This window comes from Leuresthes tenuis, unplaced genomic scaffold, assembly GCF_036924035.1.
Source record: "Leuresthes tenuis unplaced genomic scaffold, fLeuTen1.0.hap1 SCAF_23, whole genome shotgun sequence".
In the NCBI taxonomy this organism is placed as follows: Eukaryota; Metazoa; Chordata; class Actinopteri; order Atheriniformes; family Atherinopsidae; genus Leuresthes; species Leuresthes tenuis.
The window spans coordinates 25694860-25716866 of NW_027325377.1; the positions used below are offsets into that span (position 1 = coordinate 25694860).

General features: G+C 49.5%; 1 protein-coding gene across 10 annotated transcripts in view; it reads right to left on the reverse strand.

Moving 5' to 3' along the window:
* sox5 (SRY-box transcription factor 5) overlaps nt 1-20603 on the reverse strand; it is an 83171-nt gene extending 62568 nt beyond the window's left edge. For 9 of the 10 annotated variants that reach the window (XM_072377141.1, XM_072377138.1, XM_072377135.1 and 6 more), the window contains exons 1-3: nt 20338-20603; nt 9875-10070; nt 4185-4410 (exon numbers count right to left, since the gene is read on the reverse strand). In XM_072377141.1, coding sequence (XP_072233242.1) covers nt 4185-4410; nt 9875-10070; nt 20338-20414 — 499 coding nt within the window. In that variant the 5' untranslated portion in view covers nt 20415-20603. Of the gene's footprint in view, nt 1-4184; nt 4411-9874; nt 10071-18947; nt 19089-20337 lie in introns of those variants that run through there. The other variant, XM_072377137.1, reaches the window with a different exon arrangement.
* Nucleotides 20604-22007: the final 1404 nt, after the last annotated feature.

The window sequence follows — 22007 nt, forward strand, 5'->3', positions numbered from 1 at the left end:
AAATAGGTCTATAATGTACCCTATAGTGGCAATGCTGTGACCCCAGAGCTGCATTCAGACTCAGGGAACAGACTATGATGCCGTTCCATGACCCAACAATATACAACTATGTCAACGCAAAGTTTTTGCGCTTCTGAACTGCCTCAAATTTCTGTTAATTTGTTATTTATGGAAAATCAACAGGGCAACATTCAAAATACTGAGCAACCGGCAGGAGCTTCATACATGTAGAAAGAAGCTTTATACATGTAGCAGGGGGCTCTATACATGTAGCAGGAGGCTATATACATGTAGAAGGAGGCTATATACATGTAGCAAGAAGCTTTATACATGTAGAAGGAGGCTATATACATGTAGCAAGAAGCTTTATACATGTAGCAGGAGGCTATATACATGTAGCAAGAAGCTTTATACATGTAGAAGGAGGTTATATATATGTAGCAGGAGGCTATATATATGTAGCAGGAAGCTCTATACATGTAGCAGGAGGCTATATACATGTAGAAGGAGGCTATATACATGTAGCAAGAAGCTTTATACATGTAGCAGGAGGCTATATATATGTAGCAGGAAGCTCTATACATGTAGCACAAAGCTCTATTCAGTAAACTTGGGCAGTAACTCATGTTTCAAACGCTACTAATATGGAAATTCTGACAACCTACTAAGTTATCTACTAGCGAGCCGAAACTATCTAGATTAGTTGCTAATTTAGGCTTATCTTCTTTGCCTTTGTGACAGATGTACATGTGGTAGCAGCTATCCACAGTTGTTGGTGGTAGCATACTGCACACCCTACCATCAAATGGGAAGCTAAATCAGAAGCTAATCTAGCTAGTTTCTGCATGCTACTAATGGAACAAACAATTTGGTAGCTTGCTAGCCTTGGCCAAGCTAATGCTCAGCTGAATCCAATGGGTAATAGATAATCAAATGGGTAGTTGCACTTGTGTATTGGCATTTTAGCCAAATGCGTTGTATAAAAGGTTTATTCAGGTAAAGAAATGCCCAGTAGTTTCACTAAAAACACACATTTTAGTACAGAACCTGTGTTCATCCCTGCTTCCAGCTGAGGCTTTACTAAAAGGAAGAAAACATAAAAAGTCCCAGAGGCCACGAAGCCCCAGTGACGGGTAGCTGTAGCTGGGTAGCAGAGGGTCAACAGACGGGTCCTGAGATGGAGCTCAGCTGGCACTTAATGTGTGAGCCTCTTACAGTTAGTGCCGCCATGTAGTGAGCTGAGGAGAGGAGGTATGAGGCTGAGTGTCTGGTGAAAGTCCAGGGCAGTGGAGGCACCACTCCAGGGGCAGAGAGGAACATCTGTGCCCCATTTAGTGATGTTTCTGCTCCTTTTAATTCCCCCCATCTTTCTTCTCTTTTAGCAGCTATCTATCTATCTATTTATCTATCTGACTCATTTCTCAGGTGTCGTTTCCCCCCCCACTGCTGGGCTAACAGATTATTACCAGGCCACGCTCTGTGCCACAGAGGCCACAGGAGGTTAAACGGTGAATCTAAGGGAACTGACCAGGTGTGTGGGTTGGTGCTGGTGCAGCAATCTCCCTTGGGTTTCAGCACCGACTCTCCTCTCGACCCGGCGCCTCCCGTGACGCCCCGCATTCTGCTCTCATTAGTCCACATAATGACACACACTCGCACTCCAGCACGAGCCACTCAGCCACCCGGTGGCCTCGAGTCCAGACATCCGCAGGCAGGCAGTGTCACGGCATCCTCTCCTTCTCCCCGTCGCTCCTGAAGAATTTATTATCGGCAGTGTGCAGCAGCACGAGTGCACATGCGTGTGAGTGTGGGTTTGAGCTGGAGGGAGTAGCTCCCGGGGAGCAGGTGGAGTACGACGGAAGATGAATGGCGAGAGCAGGAGAGCGGTGGAGCCTGGTTGTGCCAGGCCATGGGGGACAGGGAGGCTGGTCATTTATTAGAAGCCAACACATGTACACAATCACACACACACTCCTCTTATATGTGACTCTTTCCTGCACCAACACACACATCTGCACTCATGTTCTGCCACGAAAACATATGCAAATACACAAGTTTACGTGCTCCCAAAGGCTTTAACAGCACACACACACTGACCTACTATCAACGACTCGCCATCCATCCAGCATAAGTGGAGCAACACTAGCCACAGACTAAATCTTTCAAACTTAGTGCCTTCTTCTGCGTGTGATGTCTAGCTCACGGCCTGCCTTTCTGTTTCAAGATGTTTATCGTTTTCTGACCCATTTCGAGTCTTTGTCCCCTTGTTCTCGAGCCTCCTGGTGTTAATGTTCCGACACCACGGATGTGTGTGTGTGTCATTGATCCAGCTGGAAGCTGAGTGTGAGTGGGAGACAGAGAGAGCAGTAATATTCCAGGCCTTTCATAATGATTAAAGCCTTCATTAAATTTTCATCCCAACCTGCTGTTTGCTGCTAATGGCCTTTGTGAGCCACACAGCCAAACAATAGCTAGCCAGGCACCAGAAAAGGGATTTCTATCTCGCGCTCAATACCGCCTCTCGTCATTTCTCTCCCCCCTCCATTTCCCCTCTGCCTCTCCTCATCTTTTCTTCTTTTACTCACTTTCCTTTCTTGCTTTCCCCCTTCTTTGGCCTTGTTTTTCCCTGTGTGTTGGGTCTTGAGGGCCTTTTGTTGCAGCCTTTAATTTAAGTGGAGGGCAGATAATGCTCTGGGTTGGTTTGGATGCCACACTGTTGTGCTAATGTGTGTCTCCTTCACTTTCCTTCTCTTCACCGTCTGTCTTTTCCATCTCCCTCCCTCCCTCTGCCCTGGCTGACTCAAAAAGATCCATTATTATTGTTGTGTTTTTGCTTTTTTTCCGTTTTCCTGTGCAGCCGGTTCCAGCGAAGTAGCGAACAACCCAAAACACACCTCAATTACAGCTCAGCTCGACAAACAGTCCAGGGTTGTTGTGTTTTTTTGGTTAAATGTGCTACAACAGGCCGTCTATCGACTGGGATAAAAACAGCCAGACGGGAGAGCTGACCAGCCGCCGCAGCTGCTCTGAAAACCCAACTGAAAGCCTGGAAAACAAGGTTAGCACATCGCAGCTTGAAATGAAAGCCTGTTGATGTACTGCGGAAACATAATCCACACACACACGATGCAGCCACACCGAAAGGCACGTGCACGCTCTCCTGCGGGGCTCTTCTTTCACCTTTTGGGCATGGTGTAATTTCAACTTGAGGCTGCATTTTGCAGATGCCTACGAACATATCTCAGCATGGTGTGCAGTGTGTCCTGAAACATTTGAGGAAACTGGACAAGTGGAGGACAGAAGAAGAAGTGTCAGGCCTAAAAAACTATCTACAGGATCTGAAAGTGATGTCCTTAAGAAAGAGGAAAAAATCCAGGTCTTATGGAGGGATGAATCCTCCTTAGAGCCCAGAACACAAGTCTATTTTTTGTGAAAACTGAATTTTCTTTACGAACAAATTCCCTAAATTCCAACAAAACCTATCCAGACCAAAAGCGCATTTTGTTATTCAAATGATCAGATATTCCTAAAGGAGACGAACACCTGTTGGTGAGATCCAAATCACATTAACTTAAGCTCTCATTTATCTGCTCAATAGAAATTAGCATTGGCCACGGGCTAATTTCATCTCTTTGCTCGACTCCAACTGTTAGCCTGGGGCTACATTTGAGAATGAAATGTGAGGCTAATGGAGCTAAGTTATGTAGGCCCTGGGCAAAACTCTCATTTAGCTTCCTCAACAGTGTGTGAAATCTGTATCTGAGGGCTCAAAATGAATCATCATAAAGGTTAGAAAAAGAGTAGAAAGGTAGCAAGATGTATTTATCCCTCTGCGAATGTTCAGCTAAGAGCGAGTGTTCCTTGGAATTAAAGCCAGGAAACATTTGGAGAGTTGTCTGCAGCTCAAGGGTACAGCACTCACACATGAGCACATGCATGCATGCGCACTTCTTACTGGTCAGGTTGTGATAAATATGCAAAGCATGGTGGACAATAGGCCCGAGCAGCTGATGCTGTCAGTCTGCATGCTGGAAAAACAAAGGCCCTCCTCTGCTCTGAGCGAGGCTTCGCAGCCACAGAGAGAAAGCAAGGAGGAGGAGGAGGAGTGGACGACAGAGAGCGTAAAGTGTGGCGCCTCGCCAAAGACATTGTGGATCTCACATCTGGCGGCTTTCATCACTGACCTTCTGGCTCGTTTTTGATCAGCTCCTCCATCTTGCGCTGCTTCAGTGTGTCCACGACGTCGGCCAGGCTGCCCTTGCGTCTCTCGGGGGTCCCGAGGGTGCCGGTGGCCGAGCTCCCGTCACTGCAGGGGCGCCCGCCGCCGCCGCCGCCCTCCTCTTTGCCCGGTGAGGTAGCATTGTGCTGGGGGTAAGGGCTCAGCGAGCTCCCCTTGGTGCCGTCGTGGTCCTGGAGGGAGGAGAAAGAGCAAAAAGTTTTATTCACTAGTTTAAAAATGACCTAAACAGATGAAGAAAATGAAGAGGAGATCTGGGAGGAGCTGGCAGAAACTCACTCATTATCTCCATCCTTCTTTCCAACTCTTTATTCTCCCCATCTCCCGCTCTTATATCCCAATGCAACAACTTTCATCCCCGGCCAGTTGTCTCAAGTCAGGACACACTTCCTCTGTCTCCCTCGCATCCACTGGAATCTGCATTTTACTGACTTGGAGGTACTTGACAGAACGAGCACATGAAGCAACAAACTCAGTGCCTCGCTAACTCTTCATCACAAAGCCTTCCACGGCTCGCTTTGAGGGACGTCCAAAGCTACAGAACCCGAATCCCAGCCCAACTTTTCAGAGCCGCTTTTCACTTTTGTCTCAAGATTCGCGGCGATTAATGCTGAGGATGCAACTCCAACAATCCCAAATAATGCATTCTGTTTGAAAGAGCAAAGCTCTGGAGGACAGTCAAGTCATTTCCATAAAAAACGACTAAATGTACACGGTGCAGCTTAAAGTTAAGCTGTGTGGCTTCTTCCAAGCTGTCGTGATCACTAATGATCCTGCTGTTGTGCAACATTCGGTTTAATGATGGTGCTCAAAAACACTGTAAAATAAAAGCTTCTTGAGGAAAAACGTTTGTTGAACCAAAGCAGTGACAGCAGGTGAATTTTACAGTAAGTAACTTCCAGCATCTTGATCTGTTTGTTTCCACAGCCCGCATTATGGACTTAACCCGGGTTCAGGCCAATTAACAGTGACACCTACAGGGATCCGCTGCTAACTCCAAATCCTACATGCTCTAGATTAAAAATAAAGGCAGTCTTCTTACTTTTAGACTCCCACTCGGGTGTGTTACAGTATGCTGCTTTATTATAACAAACAATGAGTCAGCCAGAGTGTCAGCTCAGCTCTTTGTGGGCATGAGGGTCAATGGTCCACAGGGTTAATCTTTGGCTAATCTGGCTGCAGTGTGGGCCATGCCACCTGGGACAGCGTCGCTGTTTGTTTGTGGGAGACACAGATGCTTTATGTTGTATTAAAGCAGACATTTAATCATTAACTCGCAGGCTGCCGGTGGAAGTGGAACTTAACACGAAGATCACAGTCCACAGTGAGCTCACAGATGACTCCAGACTTAGCAAAGAAAACATTTATCAATAAAAAATCATCCATTTGAAACAAAAACTAAAAGCTGAAAGCGGGGCAGGGGCTTTCCAACATGTGACTGTCTTCATCTGCGTTTCCACACCCTGAATAAGGTCAATAATTCCCTAATTCTCTCCCTGATAGTCAGACAGACAGTGAGTATTTGGAGTTTAACATCAGGCTGCAGCCGAGGGCAGCGCTGGGAAAGTGTCTTGTGATCTTAAAGCCCTGAAAGACTTCCCTCTTCTCCTCTCACCACCTGACTGAGTGGCTACTCCTGCCTCTTTTTGTTGCTTCTGCCTCCTTTTACTGCCCTTCTCTCCAGATTAGCGCGATTCACACTTCAAATAAGCTCAGTTTTTCGACCGGGCGCAAAGTAAAAGTCTGAGAAAGGAGGCAAAATCCCCCAGAAAACAAAGAGGGAGAAGCGGCGTTATTAGAGGAAACGGCAGGAGAGCGAGTTGACGGGGAGAGATACGTGGAGAAAAAAGAGAGGCAGGCATCTTGAAGGCAGCGGTCACACCTGTCACATCCCATTTATCTAATCCAGCGCCTACTTAAAACAGCCGCACTCTGTCTTTCGAGAAAGATGTCGCGCAAACAAAACAAACAGAACGAGAATATGGAGGGGGAGACGGAGGGGGAGGGAGGCAGCCGGGGGTTGAGGGGTTGTCGGATCTCGTGGTTCTGCTGCAGAGCTGCCAGGGAGATGTCATCTCGCCGCGTCCAACAATGAAGGTCATTTCCTAATCAAAGGGAATTAGCAGGGAGCTTCTTCAAAGACCTGCGGCATTATTAATGTGTGAACTCCGACAGACGGCCTGATCCTGAAGGCAACTTAAATGGCTTATGTTTCTGCAGATAATCCACGCGCCTCACCGGCGATTTGCAGAGTCCAAAAGTGTGCGACGCTCTGATGTAAACGGGTGTCACTCGCACTTTTCCTCCTCAGGTTGCTAAACTTTTCCTCATTGCCATGCATTTATTCATGAGAACACACAGAAATGATGAACAGTGGAAGTGTTCGTGCCCTCCTGTTCCTGGTTTCTGCCATTTCCGTGCACGTATGTGTGACTCTGTCGGTGCACAGCGCCCGTAGGTGTGTGCGTGTGTCTGCATATATGTATTTATATGCACTGGATGTGGCAGGCTGGCAGTGTGGGCGGTTCTGCCTTTAGTTTGCAGATGTCAATTCTCTTCCAAATGACTGGAACAAAGTAAAAATTGCGCCTCACTCTCTTTATCCTTTTACAGCCTCTGCAATGGAACCGAATTAGACAACTTTTGTCTTCTTAAGCTCATCTGTGAGGGGAGGTTGGTTTAAAAACACTTAACTCCTGCCAAAAAAAAAGAAATCTAAATGCTGTTTTCTTCCTGCAGCCAGCACAGATGCTGTTTTCACTCCTTCGTCTTCTTCCCTTCCTCCTCTGAAGCCCGACACCACAAACTCTCCCTCTTTCTGTGCCACAGCCTGACATGTCTCGGGCTGTGAAAGGTGTATGTGTGAAAAAACAGTATTTAATGCTTGGCGCGTCGCTGTGGATCAAGGCATGGACAATGTGGCAAGTAGGAAGAGCTGGAAACAGCTGAAACACGTTCACACACTCCGGGAGGATGCCGGTGATCGCCTGCTGCAGGGGGGGGGACTCAGGTCTACGCCGGGGCTGCCAATCTCCACGACATACTACTTAACAAACCTCCGACACGCTGCCAAACTCCCTCATGCACGCACACACATGCACGCACGCAGCAAATCCCGTTACATGCCATGGCTAAACACAGACACTCACAGTGGGGACCTGGGGAACCCTCAGGCTCAGTAAACGGCAAAGATATGACCACTACAACCTGGAAAAAACGCCGTTTTAACAGATTGGAAGAAAAATACCGAGAAAATTCACTATCCTGTCTTTATCTGACCACATGCAGCTGTATTTTCAGTCAGTTTATTTTACCACGACCTCTCGCTGTTGACAGGCAAGCGTGTGTTGATTCATTAGTGCCTCACTGGCATGAGAAATTAAGTGTGACCAGTGTGTCTCAAGCCTGCTCAATGACTGTGTTAAAGCTGTCATATTCACACGAACTCGCTCTCACGCGCACAATCACACGTTCGGATTATGGAAAAAGAGGGAAACGGGAGGAAAATGAATTAAAAATAATGCTCTGCAAAATATCTTTATAGTTCTGTAGCGTCTCGCCCGTTAATGAAATAATTAGCGTTTGTCCATTAGCACGTTTATGAGAGAAGATGCTCGCCGCTGCCTGATGTGAAAACCGTTTCCGCGGCGATCTGCAAACATAAACACGAAAAGATCAGAAAGAAAAGCAAGCGGGGAAAGCAGATCTGTGAGTCTGCAGCAGCGCTTTGATTCTTTAAAAGCCCGGTTTGGGTGCAGCGTGTCTGGGGTTGTTGCCGATTGGTTGACCTCCCTGAACTCAGCCAATCAGGGCCCAGCTTCACCCTTTCAGTAAACCTGCTCCGAACAGCATTATTCTCATGCAGGCCGGGGTTTGTGCAAAAACAACATTTTAAAAAGTGGATAATCCGCCACCTTTGGGGCTTTTAAACGCTGTTTTCACGGCGCCGTCCCGTTTCTTCAGCTGCACTGAGCAGGTAACGCTCCCCAGCTAAAGCCGAGCAGGCAGGCGAGGCGGATGCAATGAAGAGGTCAGTGTGTAACTGAGCGCTTCTCCGCCACCGTGCTAATTTGCCATGACAAGATAAAGCTGTAATCTCGCCCACCCCCCCGCTCCGCTCTGGCTGTCCCCTGCTGCCTCACTTCCAAGTCGACCAGTCGCAGATGAGCCGTTTACTTCCCCCTATCACTTTCCACCAACTGCCCTGAGAGGTGGAGACCCCCCTGTCCTGATCCCTCCGGATCTGCAGCACCCCCCCTCTGCCTCGAAATCCCTCCTCCCTCTTTGTCCACCGACTGTCAGAGATGAGGGGATCGGCACTGGAAGCCCCCCTAAAAGCAGAGAAACCTTGGATGTGTGTGTTTCTGAACGTCGTTAAAGAACACCGGTGATAAAAGTGCATTTAATCTAAACCAGGAATAATCTAATCACTGTCCTCTGCAGCGAGATAAAGCAGAGTGTTCCTCAGCTGTTCCAGGACTTTGCTCTGCAGTCGGCACCTGCCACACATACAGAGTTCATCCCGGGAGGGGCCGGCAGCCTAATCAGCTGGCTAATTACAGAATTAGCTCTCCATTATTGCTCCTAAGCACTGTTTCATTGTTTTACAGCATGTGAGCGTTTATTGTCAGTGTGGGGGAAAGGTCGGCGGCCGTTATCTGAGCACCGCTGTGCCCAAAGTGTGCATGAAGGTGAAAATAAAGACACGGGCCAGAGTTTAAGATAAAACAGCGAAAGCTTCTCGTGATGGGCGCCCAAAACACACCTTTCTGGACAGAACACGCTCTGCAAAGCTGAATAATGTGGAATAAGTCACATGCAAGGCAGCTGAGTCACCCAAAAACACACCAAATAACAGCCCATACCAGTACTTCCCGTGAGTCACACAAACATACATTCAGCACACTCAGTGACTCACGTTCTGCAGTCACGCAGCGGTGCAGCAGGCGGGCTGCAGGCAGCGCCTGGTGGCGTGCACGGAAAAGCAAGAACAGCAGCCACGGACCCGGCTAAAACCTGCAGAGCTCAGCTCCCGGCAACAGAAAAGTCCTCCTCTTCCTGTCTCAATATGTCAATCAAAGGAGGCGTTCATGTCACCGCTGTCATTTATCGATCCGGAAATAACAGAAAATTCTACTCTGAACACGCCTCATCTCCACAATGACCTGAAACTGCAGTTTTAGGAGATGCTGCCTGAACAAGGCCAAGGAGGGTCAGTTCCAGCCGAATTCTTCCACAAATTAAAACTTTCCGATTGAACCAAACCGGTTAAAAACGCAGCGCTACCTTCATGCTGCAACTGTTGATTTGTAAAGCTGGAGGTCAGGATTACTGTGAGCATAATCTGATCTGGGTGCACGGCCCGTGGCCTTACATCCACTGTTGGACACACAAAGCCTTATGGGCCGCAGCGCCAGGGGCAGGGAGCCAATGAGGAGCTGGCGTTCGCCTTCAGGCCTTCAAACCTTCAAACCTTCAAACCTTATCTTTAAATCTACTTCAAGGTTCTCCCAAAATGTGTGAAAGTGTGAAACACGTTTGAGTGAGATTTCTCCAGCCGTTCCACGGCGCAGTCCTGAGTCCGCGGCCCAGACCGCCGCCGCGGCCCTCGCCATCATCACACGTAGCTGTCCTTACCGTGCTGGGCGGGCTGTCCAAGTTGCGGTTGGGGGGCGAGCGCGGGGACACCTTGCCGCAGTAGGAGCCCAGAGGGAGGTGGATGACACCGCCCAGTCCCTCGATCTCCTCATCCTCCACTCGCTGTCTGCTGGTTGCCATGGTTACCTCTCCATCTGTCCCCCCATATGGAGAGGCTGGTCGCTTGGAAGACATCCTGGAAAAAGAGTAGGAGACAGAAAGACAAGAGAGGGGAGGAAAAAACAGGAGGAAGAGTGAGCAATATTCAAAAGATGATATAAGAGGCTGACAACTGGAGGAGTGATAAGATGGTGGCGGCGCACGGCGCCGGCGTTCCGGCGGGCAAAGCTCATACCCACAAACCCCTGGATGCCGTTTTTTAAACATTTACACCTTCAGCTGCCAGTTTCCACCAACTGCCTGACTTCTCTTTACTCTCAATAAGTTTCTTTATTGATCGAGCAGTCAGTCAGTCAGTGATCGCCATCCTCCGGCGTGTTTACCGCGGGCGCCATTCAACGTTTCCAAAAGATGGGGCCATTACCGCAAATGGAGCCCGCTTGCACCGGCTTTGTGGAGGAAATGACCACATCTTGACAATAGGCTTTCAGAGAGAAACAGATTGACAGAAAAGGGAGAAAGAATAAGAGTGAGGGCAGTGTGTGCAGCAACAATAAAACGTATTTACGAAAACCTCTGGACAATAGAGCAACTGGAGGAAAATAGCTAGCAACGTGACAGCCCCGCTGTTTGCATTTGTTGCCGTGGCTTTGTTCCCTTGAAAAGAGGGAAAGGATATAAAGCCACATCTATTAGGTGAACTCCGTCTCTCACGAGGTAAATTTGCCTCCCTCTACTTTAGCTGAATACAGATGCAGCGACTACGCGGCAATAATAGAATTTAATGTGGTTCTCAGCGTCGCCTGAGTGCTTTCAGATGCACTTGTCAGCCTTGGAGCCACTGCGACTATGACCCTGCGTAATAGGCTGCTAACGCTCAGCCGCGCAGAGGCAGGGAATCAGGGAAAGTCGAGGGGAAAGTGAGCAACAGGCGAACACCTCTCAGACTTTATTTCCCTTTGATTTAACAAGCTGTTTTTCACACATCTGTACACTTGTAATTCCTCCGTCTTCCTCCCCAGCCTTCCCCTCCCGGCCCGTCTCCGGTAAACTGATTACACTCTTGACTCTATTGGATTTCCTCAGGACCGTACATCTGGCATTGGTCCTCGGAGGAGCCCTGCCACTAATTCACTGCTTATTTACCTTATGACAGTGGAAAGCCGAGCAGCGGCGAGGAAAGCCAAGGCACGCAAGGTGGGACTTTATCACGCCGAGGGAGGGTCCTATCGGAATCAAATCACTACGGCGGTGATGTAATTCAATTACCGCTAATTGTTTCTGGAAGATTTTACCTGCAATGCTCACAGATAGTCGAAGAATTCAAGCCAATTTACAAATTGCATTTTTACAAAGAGTCATTTAAGCTCCGAAATGTCGAGTTGACCAGAGGTCAGATTCAGAAGATTCAATCTTTTCAGTCAAAATGGTCAAATCTTTATTTTATAAAGATGAATAATATATTTTAAAAGTGCCCTGATTCATTGGATTCTATGTTTGTTTTTCCTGCTGAAGCTGGAATAATAATATAGAGCAAATACACCAACGTACAGCTAGTGCCTGTATCTGCCTCTCATGGACGCTCTGGTGCCTGTATCTGCCTCTCATGGACGCTCTGGTGCCTGTATCTGCCTCTCATGGACGCTCTGGTGCCTGTATCTGCCTCTCATGGACGCTCTGGTGCCTGTATCTGCCTCTCATGGACGCTCTGGTGCCTGTATCTGCCTCTGTAGGACGCTCTGGTGCCTGTATCTGCCTCTTATGGACGCTCTGCTGCCTGTATCTGCCTCTCATTGACGCTCTGGTGCCTGTATCTGCCTCTCATGGACGCTCTGGTGCCTGTATCTGCCTCTCCTGGACGCTCTGGTGCCTGTATCTGCCTCTCATTGACGCTCTGGTGCCTGTATCTGCCTCTCCTGGACGCTCTGGTGCCTGTATCTGCCTCTCATGGACGCTCTGGTGCCTGTATCTGCCTCTGCAGGTCGCTCTGGTGCCTGTATCTGCCTCTCATGGACGCTCTGGTGCCTGTATCTGCCTCTCATGGACGCTCTGGTGCCTGTATCTGCCTCTCATGGACGCTCTGGTGCCTGTATCTGCCTCTCATGGACGCTCTGGTGCCTGTATCTGCCTCTCATTGACGCTCTGGTGCCTGTATCTGCCTCTCTTGGACGCTCTGGTGCCTGTATCTGCCTCTCATGGACGCTCTGCTGCCTGTATCTGCCTCTCATGGACGCTCTGGTGCCTGTATCTGCCTCTCATGGACGCTCTGCTGCCTGTATCTGCCTCTCTTGGACGCTCTGGTGCCTGTATCTGCCTCTCATGGACGCTCTGGTGCCTGTATCTGCCTCTTATGGACGCTCTGGTGCCTGTATCTGCCTCTCATGGACGCTCTGGTGCCTGTATCTGCCTCTCATGGACGCTCTGGTGCCTGTATCTGCCTCTCATGGACGCTCTGGTGCCTGTATCTGCCTCTCATGGACGCTCTGCTGCCTGTATCTGCCTCTCATGGACGCTCTGGTGCCTGTATCTGCCTCTCATGGACGCTCTGGTGCCTGTATCTGCCTCTGTAGGACGCTCTGGTGCCTGTATCTGCCTCTGTAGGACGCTCTGGTGCCTGTATCTGCCTCTCATGGACGCTCTGGTGCCTGTATCTGCCTCTCATGGACGCTCTGGTGCCTGTATCTGCCTCTCATGGACGCTCTGGTGCCTGTATCTGCCTCTCATGGACGCTCTGGTGCCTGTATCTGCCTCTCATGGACGCTCTGGTGCCTGTATCTGCCTCTGCAGGACGCTCTGGTGCCTGTATCTGCCTCTGCAGGACGCTCTGGTGCCTGTATCTGCCTCTTATGGACGCTCTGGTGCCTGTATCTGCCTCTGCAGGACGCTCTGGTGCCTGTATCTGCCTCTGCAGGACGCTCTGGTGCCTGTATCTGCCTCTTATGGACGCTCTGGTGCCTGTATCTGCCTCTCATGGACGCTCTGGTGCCTGTATCTGCCTCTGCAGGACGCTCTGGTGCCTGTATCTGCCTCTCATGGACGCTCTGGTGCCTGTATCTGCCTCTCATGGACGCTCTGGTGCCTGTATCTGCCTCTGCAGGACGCTCTGCTGCCTGTATCTGCCTCTCTTGGACGCTCTGGTGCCTGTATCTGCCTCTCATGGACGCTCTGCTGCCTGTATCTGCCTCTCATGGACGCTCTGGTGCCTGTATCTGCCTCTCATGGACGCTCTGCTGCCTGTATCTGCCTCTCTTGGACGCTCTGGTGCCTGTATCTGCCTCTCATGGACGCTCTGGTGCCTGTATCTGCCTCTTATGGACGCTCTGGTGCCTGTATCTGCCTCTTATGGACGCTCTGGTGCCTGTATCTGCCTCTTATGGACGCTCTGGTGCCTGTATCTGCCTCTCATGGACGCTCTGGTGCCTGTATCTGCCTCTCATGGATGCTCTGCTGCCTGTATCTGCCTCTCATGGACGCTCTGGTGCCTGTATCTGCCTCTGCAGGACGCTCTGGTGCCTGTATCTGCCTCTCATGGATGCTCTGGTGCCTGTATCTGCCTCTCATGGACGCTCTGGTGCCTGTATCTGCCTCTCATGGATGCTCTGGTGCCTGTATCTGCCTCTCATGGATGCTCTGGTGCCTGTATCTGCCTCTGCAGGACGCTCTGGTGCCTGTATCTGCCTCTCATGGACGCTCTGGTGCCTGTATCTGCCTCTCATGGACGCTCTGGTGCCTGTATCTGCCTCTCATGGACGCTCTGGTGCCTGTATCTGCCTCTCATGGACGCTCTGGTGCCTGTATCTGCCTCTCATGGACGCTCTGGTGCCTGTATCTGCCTCTCATGGACGCTCTGGTGCCTGTATCTGCCTCTCATGGACGCTCTGGTGCCTGTATCTGCCTCTCATGGACGCTCTGGTGCCTGTATCTGCCTCTCATGGACGCTCTGGTGCCTGTATCTGCCTCTCATGGACGCTCTGGTGCCTGTATCTGCCTCTCATGGACGCTCTGGTGCCTGTATCTGCCTCTTATGGACGCTCTGGTGCCTGTATCTGCCTCTTATGGACGCTCTGGTGCCTGTATCTGCCTCTCATGGACGCTCTGGTGCCTGTATCTGCCTCTGCAGGACGCTCTGGTGCCTGTATCTGCCTCTCATGGACGCTCTGGTGCCTGTATCTGCCTCTCATGGACGCTCTGGTGCCTGTATCTGCCTCTCCCATATGAGCTATAAATCCTTTACATCTCATTTTGTAATTGTTTTCACGACAAAGGACTGGAGATAAAACTGCTATCACGCTGAAAACTGAAACCGACTTGTGATAACGTTTATGATAGATTAGAAAGAGTGTCTGAGTTTATGTCGCCTCACACACCCAACGGCAGGCCCAGCTGAACAAACTGCACACAGAACAGAGGCCTGAACACTGCAGGTCTGTCCTCATCGCTACCTGTTTACTTTACCTCCTTTCAGCCGCTCACACTGAGGCCTTTTGTTTCTCACACTGTCTGGACTCACACTGGGAGCAGTTTTCACTTTTCTCGCCTCAATCTTCTCCAAACACGTGTTTTAATTTAGTTTTTATAATTTTACTGGCCATCACTTGACCACAGTAGCTGCGATATGCAAAGCTGGTCCACAGAGGAGCGCGGTTACACATTAACACAGAGAGACGCTTCACTCTCTGCGTCTTATACCATTTTCCGTTTGCCCACCTCCCCCGGCTGCTCCTGCCTCTCAGAGGTGGGTGTCCATGAATGGGGAGGCCTTTCACAGCTCCTCTCCAGCTATAAAATCCCCCTCTCTCCTCATTCGCCTTTGAAGTGGAATTACTACACAATTGGGCACGGCGGGTGTGCAGGTTACGCCGGCTACTTCATTTAAAGTTTGGCAGGGCTGCCGTGCCGTGGGGGGGGGGGGGCGCCCAGAGGAAGCAGTCTGAAAGCACGAGTCGACGCGGGATTTTAAAAAAGACGCCGCTTTAATAAGCCGATGGTTGTTCAGGTTATAATTAGTGAAGATTACGACGATTCTGCCCTTTTTTAAAAACAAACGAAACAGCAGCAGCACGTATTTAATTTAAAAAACGTAAAATAAACTAAATCTGCGCCTCCTCTGCTTCCCCAAAACTCTCCCGACACACACACACGGTGAGAGTGCTAAGCTGAGATTAGAGCGCCACTTCCCCCTTGGCTTTTTGATGATTAGTGGCTCCTCAACTAAGTCCCTCTCATATCACATATGTCCACCGCCGCTAAGTCACTAATCGGACAGCGACGGACGTCCATTAACAGGCCGCGTAATCGCCATCAGCGGTGGTTAACCGTCTCCTGGCCACCGCTTACTGTAATCAACGCGCCCATTTCATGCTGGCAAGACAGCAGCTGCGAGCTGACGCACGCACGAGCGCGGCTAAGTGCAGGCGGCGGGCTTATGGGCACGCCAGCCTGAGTGCTTTCACATGCAGGAGATGTCTGGGAAAACACACTTTTCAGTTGAATTAAGCGAAACGGGGCGAGCGGAAGACAAAGCCGCCATCGCAGAGATGTCACCGACGATGTCACACGCCGTGTGTGTCTGGCTGCTAACGCAATCACGGCGCTAGCTGCACTTGTTAACTCCTCAGAACAAGCTTTCAGGGAGCGTGGGAGCCTCCGTTTCCGCAGTGTCTGTGTGTGTGTGCGTGCACGTGCACGTGCACAGCCTCTGGTTAAATTGAAGCCCATTGTTTTGACCTGCATGCAAACGCACCGCTCAGGCAGTCGAATCCATCGTCTCCGGCGAGGAGGCTTATTCCTTTTTCCCTTCCCGCCTTTTTCAGAGCAAACCGTCACTCAGGTGGAAACGATCTTTGGAACTGGGCAAATCAAAAATAGTTGAGAGGAATGTTGCTTTTAGATAAGGCGCCCGGGGCGTTTGGCCTCCCAGGTGCCGACCGCAACATTTACATCCTCAGGCAGGAATTTAAACAAATCGACTCTCTTCTTCTGGGCTTATTCTAAAAAGGAGAAAATCTCTTTCTTCTTCACCCTTCTCTCCCACCCTGTTGAACTTATTCTTTCCCGCCTCTCGCCGCCCGGCGTTGTCTTACTCGCCGTTCGGCCTCCACACAATCAGCTGCTTGTCACTCCATTCCTCCCTTCTTCACAGACTCTTAAGGATATTGCTTATTATCTATTTATAGATTGTCCTTTTGAACGGAGAAGAGTGAGAGGAACTGAGAGGAAAGCAGATAAAGATTGGTGGAAGTGGGGAATATTTCCTCCTTCTCTGGCTTTAAACTTTCCTGAGCAACAGTTTGCTCAAAGTGTTATTTTCCTCTCGTCCATTTGCCTCATCGCTCTCTGCTGAAGTGCACGGCTCATGCTTGTATGTGCTCACAAACACAGACACACCCTCACACACACACAAAGACACACACTCAGCCTCACAAACACAAAGCGTCCTCTGTGAGGTGCCCTAAATCGCCGGCCGGCGGCCCAAACCGTGTTTCCTGTCCAGCTTAACCACAAAAGGCAATAACACACAACGCAATGTCACTGCTGTTAATCACACACACACACGCACACTCACATGCACACTCACATGCACACGCTGGAGGGGAAAAAAGTCATGTGTTTTGTCTGAAGTGAGAAAAGAGACTAAAAACTCGTGTCTCTGCTCTGTTCATCCACCCTGAGCTTTAGTCACCAGCCAGGAATCGCTCCTCAGACTTTCCCGGTCGTGCCCCCCCCCACAGGACAACAGGACCGTGGTGCCCCCCCCCCACAGGACAACAGGACCGCCGTGGCGCTCCAACACGGAGACGAAGAAGAAAAGACGGAGGAAGCGAAGTTTGCTCGTGGGAAAATCTCGAGTGTTGCTTTGGAAAAGAGAAGAGAGGCAGAAAGCCGGAGCTGGGGGAGAAGTGGGAGGTGAAGAGGGACAGAGAGGAAAAATGCATCCGGTGGACGGCGGCCCCGCTCCCCTGGTGTTTTGCGGGGGGGGGGAATACTGCGTAACGTTTATTGAGCGTTTGCCCATTGTTGAGCTGCATTTGCTAAGCAATCCATAAAGGAGTCGCAGCATTTGTCTCACTGTCAGCGGCCCTGCCTGCCCCCCCCCCCCCCCACATGACAACAAATACATGTGTGCACACACTCTGAGACCCAGCTGGCCTCCTCCTCACCCACCTCTCCATCGGCCCTCCCTCCCTACCTGGAAGGACAGAGGTTGCATTGTAGTGCCCGGGGCTTGGGGGGGGGGGACTCCTGACACTGTGTCCTGTTGTAGATTTTCAGGATGGTGAACGGGGGGGGGGTGTGTGTTTTAGAAATAAAGTGCCTGGATTGATGGATGGATGAAGAAATGGAAGGAGAAGGAGAGCAGAAACGGGACGTGGAAGTCCGGGGAGTCCCATTCTGAATGGATATACTGTACGTGCGCATGTGTGTGTGCACGCTGCTGGTGTTTTCCTGCTCTGCAGGCAGTGGAATGCCTCCAGCTGACCTTTGACCCCCGCCCTTTGACCCTCTGTCATATGACCTGACTGGTTAGCCTGGAGGGACACCTCCACACACACACTTTCTCTTTCCCCGTCACTTCTGACGCTCTTTCATCCCCGACCCCCCCCCCCCGTCCATAAACAACCAAAACAACAACAAGAACAAATGTGGCCTAATGCCCCCCCCCCTCCACTGGCCATCACAGAGAGTCAGCTGATCAAACCGGGGTGGGAGGTCGCGGCGGGAGGGAGAGGGGAGGAAGTGGGGAGGAGGAGGGGACATTCTCCTCTGGTATTTTTCTGTCTGTCGCTCTTTCTTTTTCTTTCTTTCTGCCCCCCCCCTCGCTCTGTGGATGGAGACACGGCTATCAAGGCTCTCTGGGGACAGACAATATGGCCCAGACAATGGCCTCCAGTCCAAGGTGGTGGCGGGTGAGGAGACGGGGGGAGAAAACGAAGGAGGCCGGGCCGGGGCCACGAGGGAAGAGGAGGGCAGAGCGGCGCATTAGTTTGCAGAACACGGACACTCTACTCAATTACTCCTTCAGAGACACACATTCTGCTTCCTCAAACACACACCGACCACTTTAATCTCACCCTTTAAATGAAGCAGCCCCGCTCGCTTCAAATGGAGACGAGTTATCAAGAATTTAGCCTTTAAATGGGGGCCGCCGCAGTGCGATTCTGACGCTCAAACATGAGCAAACTGTGAGGGAAGTTCAGCACTTCGATCCACCGCCGTGAAGAACACCTTCGGCCTTTTTACCGCCACATTTCGTCCTCATCAGCACCGCCGCGTTGAGGTTAAAATATCCGCCTCTCTGTCGATGAATTAAACAGATTTCTCAAAATGCAACGTTATATTTTATCATCTGAAAGGCAAATATTAACCCCAGCTTCCAGCTCTCAGGATGAATAATTATTTCAGTAAAATCCTCCGGGGCGTCCTGCTCAAAGCGCTCAAAGTGCTGACCGCCCCCCCCCCTGCAGCCGCTCTGACACACACTCGCCCTATAAACTGAGGGGACAAATGGAGGGGTGTGAAAATCTACCACTGCCTTAACACCACATTGACAGAGACCTCTTCCTCTGCTCTCCACCCCCCCTTCGCTTAATCTCTGCAAACCTGCTTCTTCTTCTTCTGTCCACTGGCGAGGAATGTGTCATCATCATGTCACATCGTTTCTTTCCCTTCATCTCTCCTAAAACCGGCAGCTTCTTCGTTTTTAAGTTACTTTCTCCCTCGCAGATTAATGCAAACAGAAGGCGATATTTTCAGCTTCGTCTCCAAAGAGCGCCACGATAAATCCAAATAAATCAAAAAAATGATCAGAAAAATAATGTAAAAGACAGCAAATTAAAGCAAAGTCAAAGCATCAAAAAGACACAAAAATGTGAGCAGAATTCAATAAAAAACGATGAACAATTTCTGTTTAAAGTGGTGTTCAACAAGCAGTAAAAATCACATATTTTCTCACCTATTTCTGTCAGAACAACCTCCAAAAAACAAAACAAAAACTCTTCTCGATCAGCTTTGTTTCAGTAAAAGTGACTCCTGGTGAATTTTAGAAGAAGAAACAGAAGAAAAGAGGAAGATGTGCATAAAAGTGAGAGAAGAGGAAGTGTGGCGAGCAGGAGAAGCATGGCGAGCGGACACTTCAAGAGACGCAGGAACTGTCAGCATCACTGCAAACACACACACACTCCGCTCTGCCGAGAGACCGCCGCTCGGCGCACACTCAGACACACACCAGTGCATGCAAAGACCCCCTCTCGTGCACATATGAGCATCCACACACACCACGGCCGGAGCCACGGTGATGGAGTGCATTACTGGAAAGCAGGAGTTTTAAGCGCTCTCCTCCTAAGTCATTGTAATCCCTGCATTTATCTCCATACATTCTGCTTTTCTGTGTAATCCTTTCAATTTTTAATTCCTCCTAGCTGTTGTTACCCCCCCACCAACTCCGTCTCTCCTCACCCACTTTGCAGGATTCAGCCGTTTATTAAAAACACATTTTTGCCACATCTAAAATGTGTTCTTAATTCAAGGGGGCCCCCTGAAATCCCCCACAATCCACCCCGCCGACCCCGGTTTATCTCCGAACAAAAGATTAGTTTCGTCGGGCAAAAACAAGAGAGCTAGTTTAACGCAATAAAAGTCAAGCGGGCGCCGTGTGTGTGGGTTTGAATTAAAACGTTGAGTATTATAACATAATCTGCCTCTCGCAGCATTAGCATCAAACGGCTATTATTCCACTTGTGTTGACAGTGCAAGGTTAGAGGGTTCACACCTCTAAATGAAGCAGGCCTGCATCAACAGAGGAGCACAGTGAGATTAACATTAGCATAAGGGGGAAACAACAAGGATTACCCAGGGTTTGATGCACCGAATTTGGATTAAGCAGCAAAAATAAACAAAAATAAATTCCCAAGAAGAGGCGAAAAGGGGGCAGCGTCTGTAATTCAGCTGGAAAATACGGATTTTTACTGTTTATGGAAGGAGACGCCGCAGCTGAGGGCTGACAGAAGCAGAAGTAAATAAAGTTGTGGTGAGAGGCAGAGATGAGGCGATTAGAGGAGGTGGTCACACTCCTCTTCCCCTCGCTGCACTTTATCTGCGGAGGTATTGATCTGAAACTTTTACTCGGGACACGGCGACAGGAGGAAGAGGAGGAGGAGGAAGACGCTCTCTTTCTGTCGCTTTCTCCTCCGAGAGCATCGGAGTCACTCATCAACTCTCCCCAACCATCTTTGACTCGGACACACTCTCAGCCTCAAACCTCTACCTTCCTGCTTCCCCCCCCGTCCTCCGCCACATGCATGTGAACGTGCACGTGAACCTGTGTGGGAGAAGGCGTCACGTACCTGTTACACTCCTGAGGTAGCTCAGGCTCAGTGAGCATGCTGGAGTAAGGGTCCGTCTCTCTCGACAACAACAACATAAAACAGTCCCACAGAGCTCGGCTGAACAAGGTTAGTCTCCCAAAACAAGCCGGGACAGAAGTGATCCTTCAACCTCTCAGAGCACGCTCCTCTCTCTCTATCTGTGTGTGCGTTCCTCTCGCTCCACTCACACACTTCCAGCCTGGCGCCCTCCCCTCTGTCTTTCTCTCTGCCTCCGTCCCTCCTCTTCTCCCTCCCTCGCTGTAAGCCGGGAGACCGAGGCTCAGCTCTTAAAGGGCCAGCAGCCTCTTCCCCCCCTCACTGTGTGCATGCATGCAAAGGGGAGGGGCTATTTGACCACAAGCCTCATCAGTGCATCGGTGTAAACGCACAGCAGTGCTGCCCCCTTCCTCGAGTCCATCTCCCTTCTTTTTCTCTTGGTTTTCACACGGATCTTGTGGACTCACTTTTTCTCATGCGCTTTATTATGCAACATGACGAGGAGGAATGAATATGGAGCTGAAGTGTTTGCAGCAGCCATCTTCTGTCGGCCTTCACAGCAACACCTTGGTGTTTTTTTGCTTGTGACTGACAGAAACTAACAGGCAGCTGCCCACCTGTCCAGGTGTGACCACGCCTCACCGTCTGAATGCGTCCAACTATGAGCAGAAATAGTTCAGAATCAATCATTTTTCTTTAAAATTCAAACTACTTTTGGATTCTTCTGAAACTAGAAGAGTTTTCTACCCTCATTTAATCAGAATAAACCCACAGTTTATGAGTTAAATGCTCATTTTTATTATCTATTTATTGATATCTATTTTAGATTCACCTGACACGGAGCCTCCAGTTTACATGGACTCCATCCCTTGGACCCCCCCCTGCTTAACTGGTTAACTTGTGTTGTTCCTTCCTCTGTCACCGTCCCTTTGGTGACTGACAGAAACTAACAGGCAGCTGCCCACCTGTCCAGGTGTGACCACGCCTCACCGTCTGAATGCCTCCAACTATGAGCAGAAATAGTTCAGAATCAATCATTTTTCTTTAAGATTCAAATTACTTTTGGATTCTTCTGAAACTAGAAGAGTTTTCTACCCTCATTTAATCAGAATAAATCCACAGTTTATGAGTTAAATGCTCATTTTCAGGAGGCTTTTATCCCCTCTACTGTAACTCTTTGTATTTAGTTAAAGTGTTGATGTCTTTGTCATGAAAGAAGATTAATGTTGAGAATTTATTGCTTGTTTTTAAGGGTTAGCCCTGCTTAGCTCAACTAAACTAGAGCTCATCGAGTCTCGGCTTATCTGCAATTTAACGGGAAACGATGAAAGTAAACAGATAAGTTTGGATATAAGTTATACTGACAGCATTCGTGGCTCACCTGCCGTAAAAATTCATGCTAACAGCCTCACTGGTTGTTTCGAGAACACTGGAGATGGATGAGAGAAACTTATCAGATATTTGAGATATTATCAACTGTATAAATAACTCTATGTGTCAGGAATAACCTGCATTAAATGAGTTAAAACGGCCTAAACCCGGATGGTCGAGGATCTGGAACGACTGAGATCAGGAAATTAAACGTAGATCTCACAGAAATGTCTCAAGTTATTGGACCGAAACAGCTGTGAAACCATTTAATCAGAATAAAT